This window comes from Marmota marmota, unplaced genomic scaffold (assembly GCF_001458135.2).
Source record: "Marmota marmota marmota unplaced genomic scaffold, marMar, whole genome shotgun sequence".
Taxonomy (NCBI): Eukaryota; Metazoa; Chordata; class Mammalia; order Rodentia; family Sciuridae; genus Marmota; species Marmota marmota.
This window is the reverse complement of record NW_026000108.1, coordinates 11,575,037-11,588,465: the sequence shown is the minus strand read 5'-3', so window position 1 is coordinate 11,588,465 and position 13,429 is coordinate 11,575,037. Positions and strand designations below refer to the sequence as shown.

The window sequence follows — 13,429 nt, the reverse complement described above, 5'->3', positions numbered from 1 at the left end:
GAAAAAAAATTAAAATTTGGTAATATTAAGTATTGGTGAAGATGTAGGTTAAGCAGGTCCTTCTGGTAAGGGAACAAACTGGTCATAGAACTTTGAAGGGCAATTACTGGCACAGAGCAAAATAAAATAAATATGGGTCTGCCCTGTTGGAAAAAAAAATGTAAAAGATGACCTATATACCCCTCAACCTGGCATTGTCTAAATAACGTGTAGCAGAGTCATGCTGTAGAATATGATACAGTGTTTAAAGTTAGTGATTTTCCTTATATACACAATGTGTTTAGAGCTCATAAATTTATTATTGAATGAAAAAAGGCAAGTTCCAATATAGGTATATTCACCACAACTTTTATGTAAATCAAAACAAGACAAAAAGCACTCATACAAAATTATGTGTTTTTTTCTATGAGGACATATATACGGATATATATACATATACATTCATACATAATCTGTATAATTGAAACATCTAGAAGGCTACATAACATGTTAATAACTCAGTGAAGGCACTGAGATCAATGGGTAGCGGGTGATCAGGGGAACTTCAGACTTATTAGTAACTGTGTGTGTTAGCCTGAGATATTTAATCAAGAAAACTCACTATTTCAGTGGCTTAAAACCATACAGTTTTTTTTCCCCCTACCAAAATCCAAATAAAATTTCCCCATATGTGGTACCTCTCCTCCTGTTGAGACATGGAGGCCCAGGCTTGTTCCATATCCTGCCTCCGCCGTCTGTAACATGGGTGAGGGGTCTATGGAATTCTCTGTGGCTGTCAGAGATGGTTCGCATTATTAACTTGGCTGATGGTGTCTTGATATCAATTGTGTTGAATAAAACAGAAACAAAGGAAATGTCCATGGAGCATTGGCCATGATTCGGCCACAAAGCAGTTCTCAACTGAAAGGAGCTTTGAGAAATAAGGCCTGGCCCAGTGCCTGGAGAATGGAATGCCATCTCATGAGTAACTAGAAAGTCGGCAACTGTAACGTGTTAATTTTTTGCACAGGTATTACTCATGCAATTTTAAAGGTATTAAAATCAGGACATAGAAGTGAACGAAGATTCGTTGATTCACAACAAAGCATCCTACCTTTTCTACTCTAATTCCAAATAGTTTTGCAGTTTTATTTCTCTGACCATCAGATTCCTCTCTGATAAAATGAGAATACAATCATGAGAAAACGAATTGCATTTATTAAATAATTTCACTTCAAACGTATTTTGTATTTAATTTTATCCACATATGTTAAGCGTGATTCATAATCACTGATCAGTAGCTAATCATTGTTAACCATGAGTTGAGATCAACTAGGGATGATTGTTCTTTTGTTAATGATTTTTTCAAAAACATGGAACCAGGCACAGGTACATTTTAAAGATCTGCAGAAACTTTAAGAAGTGTTATTGGGAATTACTGGACTAGACTTCAGGTCTTTTCTGGTCTATCAACTAATTTAGTGCCCAGCACAGTGGTTCATATAGACTACTGCTTTCACTTTTATTTGGTAAAGAATGAGTAGATGTATAAGCATAAGTAAAAAATTGTTCAAAAAACATATGAATGTGTGTGTACAAAAGAAAGGAAGGTTTGCACTTGGAGTGCACAAGTTGTTCAAAAATTGAAAATACATTAGTAGTTTTCAAAAAGAAAAATCAATTCAATAGTTACTAAAAAGACATTTGATCAAATTAAACTTTTTTCAATATTAAAAAATAATAAAAACAAGGATTAGAAGTAGAATTTATTTTAATTTTTTTCTGCAAATTCTGTTTTAACCATTGCAGTAAGATGAAAAATATGACAATGTATTGGAAAGGAGAAAGGTAACAAAATTATCAGTATTGGGAAATAATAGATGTTTTTTACCTAGCAGCCTCAAAAAAACTTCCAAAAATTATTAATATTAATAACAGTATTCAGTTATTAAATATATGGGTTCCAAATAGAAATACAATGAAAAATTTATGTTAGCTATTCAGAATAACTAAAATATTTAAAAATCATCCTAAGAAATGTATCTATACACCTAACATTCTGTCAGACACTAGAGAATTCCCTTGAGACATAAATGAAAATTTAAACAAACAGACACATATATACCTGTATGGGAAGACTGAATATTTTAAAGATATCAACTCTTTTTTAGTAAATGTAATTTGAATCAATCTCCCTCCCAATTTTTAAAAATATAACACAATTATCTCTAAGTTTATCTTTGAAGAATAAAACCCAGAGTAATAGTTATAAAACTGTGGACATAAAAAAATGGCAGAAATAAGTCTATCAGATGTAAACTACGTTATAAAGTTTCAATAACTAAAAGAATGCTGCATGGCCCTACGGAGAGAGCAAGCGTTCTGGGCAATGGAGAGATCTCTTGAGGTATAAATATAAAACCCCTGGTCCAGGCAGCAGCCCAGAGATGGGAAATTCACCATCCTCTAGCACTTGCTGTTCCCTCTGCTGGAACCCCCCCCCACACACACACCTTTGTGCCTGATTGAAGTTGACTCATCTATTAATTTAGGTCTTTCTCTGCACCCCACTCTCTCCCCATACACCCTGCATCATCTCCACCCCATCAGTAGCTAGAACATGGACTGGCTGCAGGAGTCAGTAGAGGATTTTAATTCCATGCCCCAGTCAGGAGGTCTCTCTCCATTGCTAGGGACTTCTCCTGCACAGTGACATGGTCAGTACCTCGGATCAAGGCCTAAAGGAGTTTTGCCCATTATAAAAGGTATGCATCCGAGAAAATACCCTGTAGTACGACTAACAGAAATAGGATTTGAAATAGTGTGAGTATGCTGAAACACCAGACTGAATTAAATGAGATGAAGTGTATCACATTTAAGTGTAAGTGTTTTCAAGTTGGGACTCGTGAATTTCTTCATGTGTGGCATAGACTCATTCCTCATCGTGTGTTAAGCAATGGGTAAACAAGGAGAATGCAGCCCTAGCCCCCATCTTACTTCCCCTTATTGAATTAATGGCACTAAAATTGCTTGAAGAAAGCTCCCCAAGACCAGTGCAAGGTGGTGGGACTCAAGTCTTACTCAACATATTAAAAAATTAGTAAGGAAAAATGCTCATTAGATTTCTGAGTAGATTAAACTTTTTTTGTGGGGTTTTGATACCATGTTGGCAAACAGATGATACATTTAGGCAAAGCAGTTTCGTCAGATCGTACCATTGGCTAAACCATTCTTTTGTTGCACAGAAGAATAGAAAGTAGTGCTTTTGCCAAAGCGCTAGAAGGTCCCCATAGCCTATCCCTGCACCCCTCTCTGACCTCACCTACCAACTCATTCTCCTGGCTGTGTGCCAGCCACACAGCCTGCTTCCTGACACTATAGCTCTCCAAGCCCATTAGGCCCCAGCTCCTGCCTATCTTGAGGATTCTGCTCTTGCTGGTCCCTGGCCCTGGCCCTCTCCAACCATAAATATGACATAGCTGTGTTCAGTCCAGATGCAGCAGTAGAACCTCTCGCTGCAGCCCTCTGGGCTGGTCAGCTCTACCCTGATCTCTGTGTGCTTTTCCTCCAGCACCGAGAGCTGGTCGGTAGAAGGTGCTTAACAAGCATTTGGGAAATGAATGAGACTTTGAAAGAGCAAGAGAGATAATCGAAAGATATTTAAATCAAATTGCTTTGATTGAGAATATGGGGGAAAAAGGCATATGAGAATGAAAATTATGTCAATTTATCAGAGTAAAGTTAGTTGGATTTGCTTTCACTTTATCAAGAACAATGGAATCTGGAATATGCTTTGAAAGAATACCATCCCCATTAAAAAGTTATTATGCTTTATTTCCATTGTTTTGACTATTTATAATGGTTATTTACCATAAATGAAATCATCAGTATTATTTTTATCATTCCTAGGAGCATTTTCATTTACATGTTAGCATAATGCATTCAGTGATTTCTGAATACAGATAAGCCTGAGGTTTAATGAATCTTTGTGTTTGTTGTGTACCTCAGTCCTAGAATTTCCATGTGGATTTTTGAAATTCAGCAACTTTAGCAGAACTATATAAACTATGCAGATTCAGACAGCCAATTTATTTATTATCGTGTTTAGAAAAATTTAAGTATCACAGAAAAATCAGCAATTTTAATACAATTAACTTTGCTTAATTGAAGACACTAATATGTATTCCTATGTTTCTCTCTAGAGTTAGAAAATCATTAACTAAATAATGTCCAAGTGTTAAGTGGTACTGATACTGATTGTTAGTCACAAATCTTCCTCTAATTCCACATTTTAATCAGGTTCTCAATATTTTTTCTCTTTTAAATAAATTATCTTTGAAATATAGAAATTTCTGGCATTTGAATTATAAATGATGGTCCCAAATCAAAAGGTCTTAGGCAAAGATTTCTCAAGTTCAGTACTTAAGACCTGAACTTTAGAATGGCAGTTTCAGGAGGGTATTTACCAGGAGCTTAGAGCCGCCCCTAGTAGACTTTGAAAGAATCAGTTCTCTAGGTAAAGAGTAATTGCTGCACTGTTTTTGTTTTTTAAAAAAATTTGCATATGCCTGTTTCACCACAACCTCATGAGGCTTATATTTTAATCATTTATCATTATTGTTATTATTATTGTTTTGTTGTTGTTGTTGTTGTTTTATGCTTTGATTACTAGTTCAAACATTTTCTCATCTGGTTATTTTGATGTGTGATTTTCTCCTGTGAATTGCTATGAACCTCTTTGAGAGTGTAAGCAAAGCATTCCATAATTGTTAGTAGAGACAGAAAGCTCCAAAAGGTAGACTTTCTATTCAATCTATCTTCCTATTGATTTCCCCAACTGGTACCTTTGGGTTTCTAAATGGGGGAAACTTCAGCAAATATCTACAAGTATCTTGTAGGCATCCTGATATTTACAAGGAGCCTCCACACACCATCTGCCTCCCAACTTCCATGGAACTTCCGGGACCTATGGGGAGGGACCGGAACAAAAGGGAACTAGAGTGGAAAACTTTCTGGGGAACTTGAGTGAGGTCTTAAAGTCCAAATTAGCTGGGAATAAATTTTTAGCTTTTACTAATTATATACAAGATGGGAATTATTTAAACATTCTTTATACACAGCTCAGCTCTTAAATATTTTAATGTATGATTTTCCTTTTCTCTTTCATGAACACATAGATAGATAACATAGAGCATGTTCCACTCATCTCACATAACAGAAAATCTTCTTGCTCTCTGGCGCTCCACACTTCCCAATGTGGGATGTTTGCCTGAAATGTGTTAGAAGAATGGAATCTCTTTCATGCTTGATCTCACTCTGAGAATATTTGAAGACACAGTCCTTTGCAAGGGAGTTCAGTGCAGATTTACATGTATCAATATTTAAATTATTCTAATTCCACAAATTACAAGTGTAAAGTATAAATTTAACATATGCATGCGAATCTAAATAGATTCAAAGTGATGTGGCTGATGAATTAGGAGATCACTGAATCTAAATATGAAATGTTCCCGGATTTGAAGTCGTTTCTATTAGACTGCTCCATGAAAGTTGACTTTTAAAGAATGTGTTTTTCAAAAGTTAACTCAAAGTGGATCAAGGAGCTAGATATCAAATCAGAGACTCTGCGTCTGATAGAAGAAAAAGTTGGCTCCGATCTACATATTGTAGGGTCGGGCTCCAAATTCCTTAATAGGACACCCATAGCACAAAAGTTGATAACAAAAATCAACAAATGGGACTTACTTAAACTGAAAAGTTTTCTCTCGGCAAGAGAAACAATAAAAGAGGTAAATAGGGAGCCTACATCATGGGAACAAATTTTTACTCCTCACACTTCAGATAGAGCCCTAATATCCAGAGTATACAAAGAACTCAAAAAATTAAACAATAAGAAAACAAATAACCCAATCAACAAATGGGCCAAAGACCTGAACAGACACTTCTCAGAGGAGGACATACAATCAATCAACAAGTACATGAAAAAATGCTCACCATCTCTAGCAGTCAGAGAAATGCAAATCAAAACCACCCTAAGATACCATCTCACTCCAGTAAGATTGGCAGCCATTATGAAGTCAAACAACAACAAGTGCTGGAGAGGATGTGGGGAAAAGGGTACTCTTGTACATTGCTGGTGGGACTGCAAACTGGTGCGGCCAATCTGGAAAGCAGTATGGAGATTCCTGGGAAAGCTGGGAATGGAACCACCATTTGACCCAGCTATTGCCCTTCTTGGACTTTTCCCTGAAGACCTTAAAAGAGCGTACTACAGGGATACTGCTACATCGATGTTCATAGCAGCACAATTCACAATTGCTAGACTGTGGAACCAACCCAGATGCCCTTCAATAGATGAATGGATAAAAAAAATGTGGCATTTATACACCATGGAGTATTACGCAGCACTAAAAAATGACAAAATCATAGAATTTGCAGGGAAATGGATGGCACTAGAGCAGATTATGCTTAGTGAAGCTAGCCAATCCCTAAAAAACAAATACCAAATGTCTTCTTTGATATAATGAGAGCAACTAAGAACAGAGCAGGGAGGAAGAGCAGGAAGAAAAGATTAACATTAAACAGATACATGAGGTGGGATGGAAAGGGAGAGAAAAGGGAAATTGCATGGTAATGGAGGGAGACCCTCATTGTTATACAAAATTACATATAAGAGGTTGTGAGGGGAATGGGAAAATAAACAAGGAGAGATATGAATTACAGTGGATGGGGTAGAGAGAGAAGATGGGAGGGGAGGGAGGGGGGATGGTAGAGGATAGGAAAGGTAGCAGAATACAACAGTTACTAATAGGGCATTATGTAAAAATGTGGATGTGTAACCGATGTGATTCTGCAATCTGTATTTGGGGTAAAATTGGGAGTTCATAACCCACTTGAATCTAATGTATGAAATATGATATGTCAAGAGCTTTATAATGTTTTGAACAACCAATAAAAAAAAAATTAAAAAAAAAATAAAGAATGTGTTTTTGTGGTCTGGGTGCTTCAAAAATAACAAGATTATGTATTGAATTCAGGATTCAGTGGCTATCGATTGAGAGTTCAAAATCACAAATCCACTTTTTTAAACGTGATCAATTCTCACATTGTGTTACAGACAGGGTTTGAAAGACAGGGACAAAAATCCACCTTCGTGCTTTCAACACCTACACTGGAGCTTTAAACCTGCTGCAGGCTCAGCGAGTGTTGATAGAAGAAAACTGAGGGATGAGCAGGACAGTTTTCCTCAAGCACACAGGATTTTGTTCTGGTTCTCTGCCCCATGCACTGCTCACTATTGACATATTACGCACTGTGTGTGTGCCTGTGAGTGTGGGGGGAGGGTCAAAGTGTGCGTGTGCCAGTGACGTTTTCTACTATCTCCTTTGTAGAGCCGAAGTTCTTGGCAAGTACATTTTATGTGGAAGGCAGAATAATGGCCCCTCAATGAGGTTCAGGTCCCAGTTCCTAGTATCCATGGATGCTGTCTTACATGACTAAAGAGTTTTTGCACATCTGAATAAATTCAGGACTTGGAGGTGGGGATGATCCTGGAATGTTTGGGTGGATCCAATGCAATCACAAGGGTGCCAAGGTGGAAGGGGGAGGCAGAAGAGGAAGAGAAAGAGGTGCCTTGCAGGCCCCACCTGTTGCCGCTGGTTTTGAAGAGGGGAAAGGGCCACAGACCAGGAACTCCAGAAGCCTCTAGATGCCAGAGACAATAAGAAAACCACTTCTCCCGGGCAGCCTGAGAGGGGAATTCAGCCCCGCTGACACCATGATATTAGCCCAGCAAGCCCTGGGTCTGATTGTTGGAACTGTAAGACAATACATTTGGGTTGTTTTAAGCCCCTAAGATTGTGGTAATTTGTTAGAGCAGCAATAGGAACCTGATGTATTCTCTGACACCCCTTTTTATTTCCTGATGCTTCTAACACAGCGTGTTGCACAGAAAAAGACTCTGAGATCTCTGGCACCTGATCATTTTGGTACATCTCTTCACTCTCTGTTAAGAATAACAAGTTTGCCACCCTATTCCATACTGGACCAGGACGGCATTAAACAGGCTTCCTCTGTTTGCAGATGACAAAGATCTGACACAAAAGAGCCTAACGTAATACAAAGGCTCAGAGCACCTCTCCCATCACTCTGACCTCTGAGGGTGGAGCTGGCTTCATTCCCTGCTGAGTGGAGGGCCCAAATCAGTCCACTAAGATTCCCCCTCTGCTTTCTTTCTTTCTGGATGCAGGTTTTTCTATGTCTATGATTCACAAGTTTCTCGTGGCTTCTTTCTTTCAGGGAAGGCTTCTGAGCATGCCCCAGGGTAGATGCTGAAGGCACAAATGTGGATTTTTATTCCTGCCTCCTTTCTATCTCGAGAATTAACAATCTTCATCTGTAAATAATGTGATCACTGATAAAGTTTTTAAAAATGGACTTGTGATTTTGAACTCTTTACCGGTATTTTCTGAATCCCGAATTCAATGTACAGTTTGGCAGCCGGGCAGGGCTGCTGGATCGGAGACTCTCCTCCTTCCCGCGGCCGCTCCTCCTGGCTGAGTTGGACTTCTCACCGCGTGGTGACCTTAGAGCAGCTGGGCTTTGCTGCTCTGTGCAGCTCCAAGTTGTTGTGCCACATTCTGTTGATTGAAGCAGATCACAGCACCCAGCCAGATTTAAGGAGTGCCAGCTACACACACAGGCACGGACAGCACTGTCACGGTCCATCGGGGCCACCAGAGTAGCAGCTTACCACAGTGGATAGTGGACCTTTGTGACCAGGGCCCCAAATCAGAACATGGGGAAAATGATCGGGCAGTGCGACCAAGGAAATGGGACTGGAAACAAGTTCCAATACCCACAACAGTTTCTTCCGGGAGTGTTAGCAATTGCTGGAGCAAAGCTACACTATGCTCTAAGTATATTTACTAAACAATTCGTATATTTTCTGGAGTCGGGGAGGAATTACAAATTTAGGTTTAAAATGAAAGAAACTAAAACTTGCTTTCCTTTCAATTTGTCTTATACTATGAATAGAAATGATGATACTATATAGAAACCCTGCTATAAAGGAATTAAACTCTGGAGGATTCTTGATGAATAAACTACAATGTCACTAGCCAGGTTGTTTGCCATGCCCTTTTTAATGTGACAAGTCCTTGGATGTTGGACTGAAATATTTTCACCCTTCAACCCACATTTTTTATGATTTGTATTTATTCTTAACAGTACAGATCTCGAATTGTCAAATTACTTGAACTGATTTACGGTAATTCGCTTTAAGTTAGAATATTTAATAATTAATAATAATAATGATAATAATTAATAATTAATTAATTTTGTCTGGATTTTAGTGAAGAACAATAAGGTTTTAAGATGACAGAGTTTCATTTACAATATTAGCTATGCACATGTTGAAGTGTATGGTGGACTTAAATTACTCTCATTTGAATTTTATTTTCAGAAAATGAACAGGCAGTATTGGGGATTAAAAAGTACTTGGGAAATGTACATATAAGGATTATTTGGGATGGAATCACCCAAGATCCTGGAATACTGAGCACACACTTGTTGATTGATTTTACCTGAGGCAAATATGAAGCAATAACAACCATATAAATTATTCAGAGACTCACCATCTATATTGGGACTCTTTAAAGATCACTTCAGAAAACATTTTGGCAGGATATTCTCTTTATACTTATTTTTTTTCCAATTCCCTGTACAAAAGAGCTATAGATCCATATGGAATGAATTAACACTGATTCTTTCAAAATAAAATTAAATATTTTAAAACATTAGGTGGCAACTGGGTGATCTTTCCTAGCTAAAGCTCTCCTTGGTAGTTTATCTTAAACATTATTTTTTTTTTGTCTTTTCGGGATATTATATAGTGAATGTAAGAGATTTATTAAAAACCTTGGGTTGCTTGAGAGTACTTTCAGGACTTTTCCTTGAAATCTGCACACAAGCAAAATTTCTGATATTCTGAGTTGGGATTTCCAGTGTAAGAGGATTTCAGATGGCTGCCCGGCCTGGCTCCCTAAGTACTGTCTATCAGAAGGGCCCAGCTCCTACACAACCGCTCAGACTAAAATAGGGCAGCGGCAGACACACGGAATGAAAGAGACCAATTTAGACCAAGTCGAAGGTATCAAGTTCTTTTAAAATGGGCTCCTTAGTCTATAGAGAGATTTTATCCAGCTCAAAAGTAGATCGAAAACTCAGCAATTGCATAGTTCTGCATTTCTGAGTAGGAGACCCGGACTGGATTTCTGTTCTTTAAAGTGGTTTGAGACAGAGTGTTGGAAAGAGCAGATGCTTTGGTATTTGCAGATATGGGGTTAGAGACCCCAAATATCTGTTTACAAGTCCTGTGACTAAGAAGTATTCAGACACCTTTTTTTTTCCAAAGTAAGATGTTTGGGGTCTCGACCCTGAGACTGAGAAGCATTCAGAAGCATTTTGTTTTTCATGATAAGATCTTTTTGGGGTTGTTCTGAAGATTCAATGAGAAAATGTCAAGGTACTTCCCAAACTTCAAAGCTTCATGGCATTCAACTTTACATTATTATTACTAGTAATGCATAAAATATACATGGGTAATTTGGTCTATAAATGATATATTGAAAAACACAAGTAGACTGGATCAATCTTATTTGTTGAAAATGGGTTTACTTAAAAATATAATGTTTATAGCAGCTCAACTCACAATAGTAAGCTATAGAACCAACCTAGGTGCCCTACAACAGATGAATAGATAAAGAAAATGTTGTACGTATACACAATGGAATATTACTCAGCCATAAAAAGGCAGACACACGGAGTGTGTATGACTTTTGTATGTATGACTTTTGCTGGTAAATGGATGGATCTGTAGACTATCATGCTAAGTGAAAGACACCAATCCCAAAAACCAAAGTTCAAATTTTCTCTCTGACATGTGAAAGCTAACCCACAATAAGGAGGAGGAGGTGAGGGGAAGAATAGAAGTTCATTGGATTAGACAAAGAGGAATGAAGCGGGTGCAGTTAGGAATAGGAAAAACAATAAAATGAATCAGACATTATTTTCTTATGTTCCCATATGAATACATCACAGTGAATCTTCACTTCATGTCTGCATTTCCTTCTCTGAGTGAATGAAAGGGTACTATTGACCACAAGAAATGGGATCCTAATTAGAATAAGGTATAATATGTCAAAATACACTCTACTTTCATTTATATCTAAAAAGAACAAAGATTTTTTTTAAAGTACATGCAAGGTTCAAAGTAGTAAATGTAGCCCTCTCGTTATTTTAAAACAATTAAGTCTTATTTTACTGGGCATAAAAACGTGGAGGAGAGGAGAGAGTCCACATTTTTGTTGAATAGTTGGAGATTGTGTTTTATGAGCCACAACCCAGAAGGGTCGTGGCTGTTTACCAAGAAAAATCACCTCCTGGTGTGGTTTCTGGAGATGACTCGCATCCAGCCACAGGGTTGGCGGTGGGGTGGGGCATGTGGGACTATCGGGATGTTTTTGTTAACGGCTTGTTTCTCTGTATTTCTCTCCCAGCCATTGGCAGGACCCTCATCCCCCGTTACTTTAGCACTGTGTTTGAAGGAGGGGTGACCGACCTGTATTACATTCTCAAACACTCGAAAGAATCCTACCACAACTCCTCCATCACGGTGGACTGCGACCAGTGCGCCATGGTCACCCAGCATGGGAAGCCCATGTTCACCAAGGTAGGCCGGGCCCAGAGCACTCTGCCATTTCCTTCTCTGAATGAATGAAGGTTTCTAATAATCACTTTCTTCGGGAACATTGAGCTGACCTCTCATCTCTCAGATACCTTCGGCTCCCAGAGAGAGGCCTGACTCTCGTGTGCGACTTCCTCTGGCCTTAGTAGCTAAATCTGGGTTTTGCATGTGGTGCACAAAGAATCTTCCACAGCCGAAAGAGCATGTTCCTAAGGTGCAGTTTTCACACTGTATTATTTAAAAACAAATAAACAAATAAAGCCAGATTCAAATGTTAACAAACAGGGAGAAAAATTCTAGCAATCACAACCAAACTGTGATGAGCAAGGAATATAAAAACCATAATATGTAGTGAATGAAAGTAGGGAATTCAGGCTTTAAAGGGTTTCTCCCATATTTTTTTAAGAGTTCTGTGGTTGGTAAGTGAGCTGCCCAGCAAGTGAGTACAGTGGAGACAGAGAGAGCGAGAAAGACAGGAGGGGAGGTCCAGAGAATGCCCTGCCCAGGCAGCTCGGAGAAGGACTTGAGGTACAGATAGAAGAGACAGAGCCCGGGGGCATCTCACCGTGTGATCCCAGCAGCCCCCCAGGCTGAGGCAGGAGGATCCCAAGCTGACAGCCAGCCTCAGCAACTTAGTGAGACACTGTCTCAAAATAAGAAATAAAAAGGGCTGGGGATGTGCCTTAGTAGTAAGATGTCCCTGGGTTCAATCCCTGGTACAAAGAAAAAGAAAAAGAAAAAAAAAAGGAGAAGAAGAGATGAAGATTCAGCCTCATCTTCTGTACATCTTACCCCTGCCATCCAGGCCCTCTACAGAAAATTGGTATGGACCCTCTTTTTTACCAAAGACCTTTCTAGAACACTGCAGATTACCCCTTAATGTCCTCTCTCTAGTAGAAAAATGAGTAAGGACAGATATTTACTTAAAGAATCTGGCAGGTTATTTAATTTATTTATTCATTTATTTTGGGGGTACTGGGGGTTTGATCCAGGGTCTCACACCTGTGAGCACACACTGGACCACAGATTCACACCCCCAGCCCCCAGAAATTCATTTTAATGCACGCTGGTTCCCTGCATTTGGGCTAAGACTCCATGTAAAACTAATTTATGATACTAATGACAGCAGCAATCTCTTAGTACAAAACACATATGACAACCCTTTCTTTATAGTTAAAAGACATTGAATCATCAGGGTTAATTACCAAACCATAAAACTGAAGATGTATTTGTTACTTAGGCAGCTTTGCAGCAAGAATAAAAATACAATGTTTCTTATTTATTCACTGATATCAGTGGCTCAGTTTAATCTTTCTGGTGCCCAGGCTGGTGCCCACAGCAAAGGAAATGTTTATAAAATGCACAGATAAGCAGTAAAATGCCACTGATTCTATGGTGTCCTGATTTTGACACTAGACGTTTTAAATGTGCGACACAGTTGGGTTCTCTCTTTCTTCCTGTTTTAAGAACTGGGCAGAGAGGAAAGTGCAGAAGACCCTGAGGGAGGAGCTTCCTATATGGAAAGGAATGGCACCTGGATGGTGGTTTCTTTCTTCCCATGGATTCCACGGTTCATCTCCAGTGTTACGGAGTCTGAGCACTGCAGAGAAAATCTGCTTCTGCTACTTCACTATCAGTTCTCTCTCTCTCTCTCTCTCTCTCTCTCTCTCTCTCTCTTTCTCTCTCTCTCTCTCTCTCTCTCTC

At 38.8% G+C, this 13,429-nt stretch overlaps 1 protein-coding gene across 17 annotated transcripts in view; it reads left to right on the top strand.

Annotated features, from left to right (window-relative positions):
• Positions 1-13,429, top strand: part of Ldb2 (LIM domain binding 2) — a 343,612-nt gene that overhangs the window by 257,257 nt on the left and 72,926 nt on the right. For all 17 annotated transcript variants that reach the window (XM_048784244.1, XM_048784243.1, XM_015481977.2 and 14 more), the window contains one exon: positions 11,538-11,710. In XM_048784244.1, the coding sequence (XP_048640201.1) occupies positions 11,538-11,710 (173 nt within the window). The remainder of the gene's footprint in view (positions 1-11,537; positions 11,711-13,429) is intronic.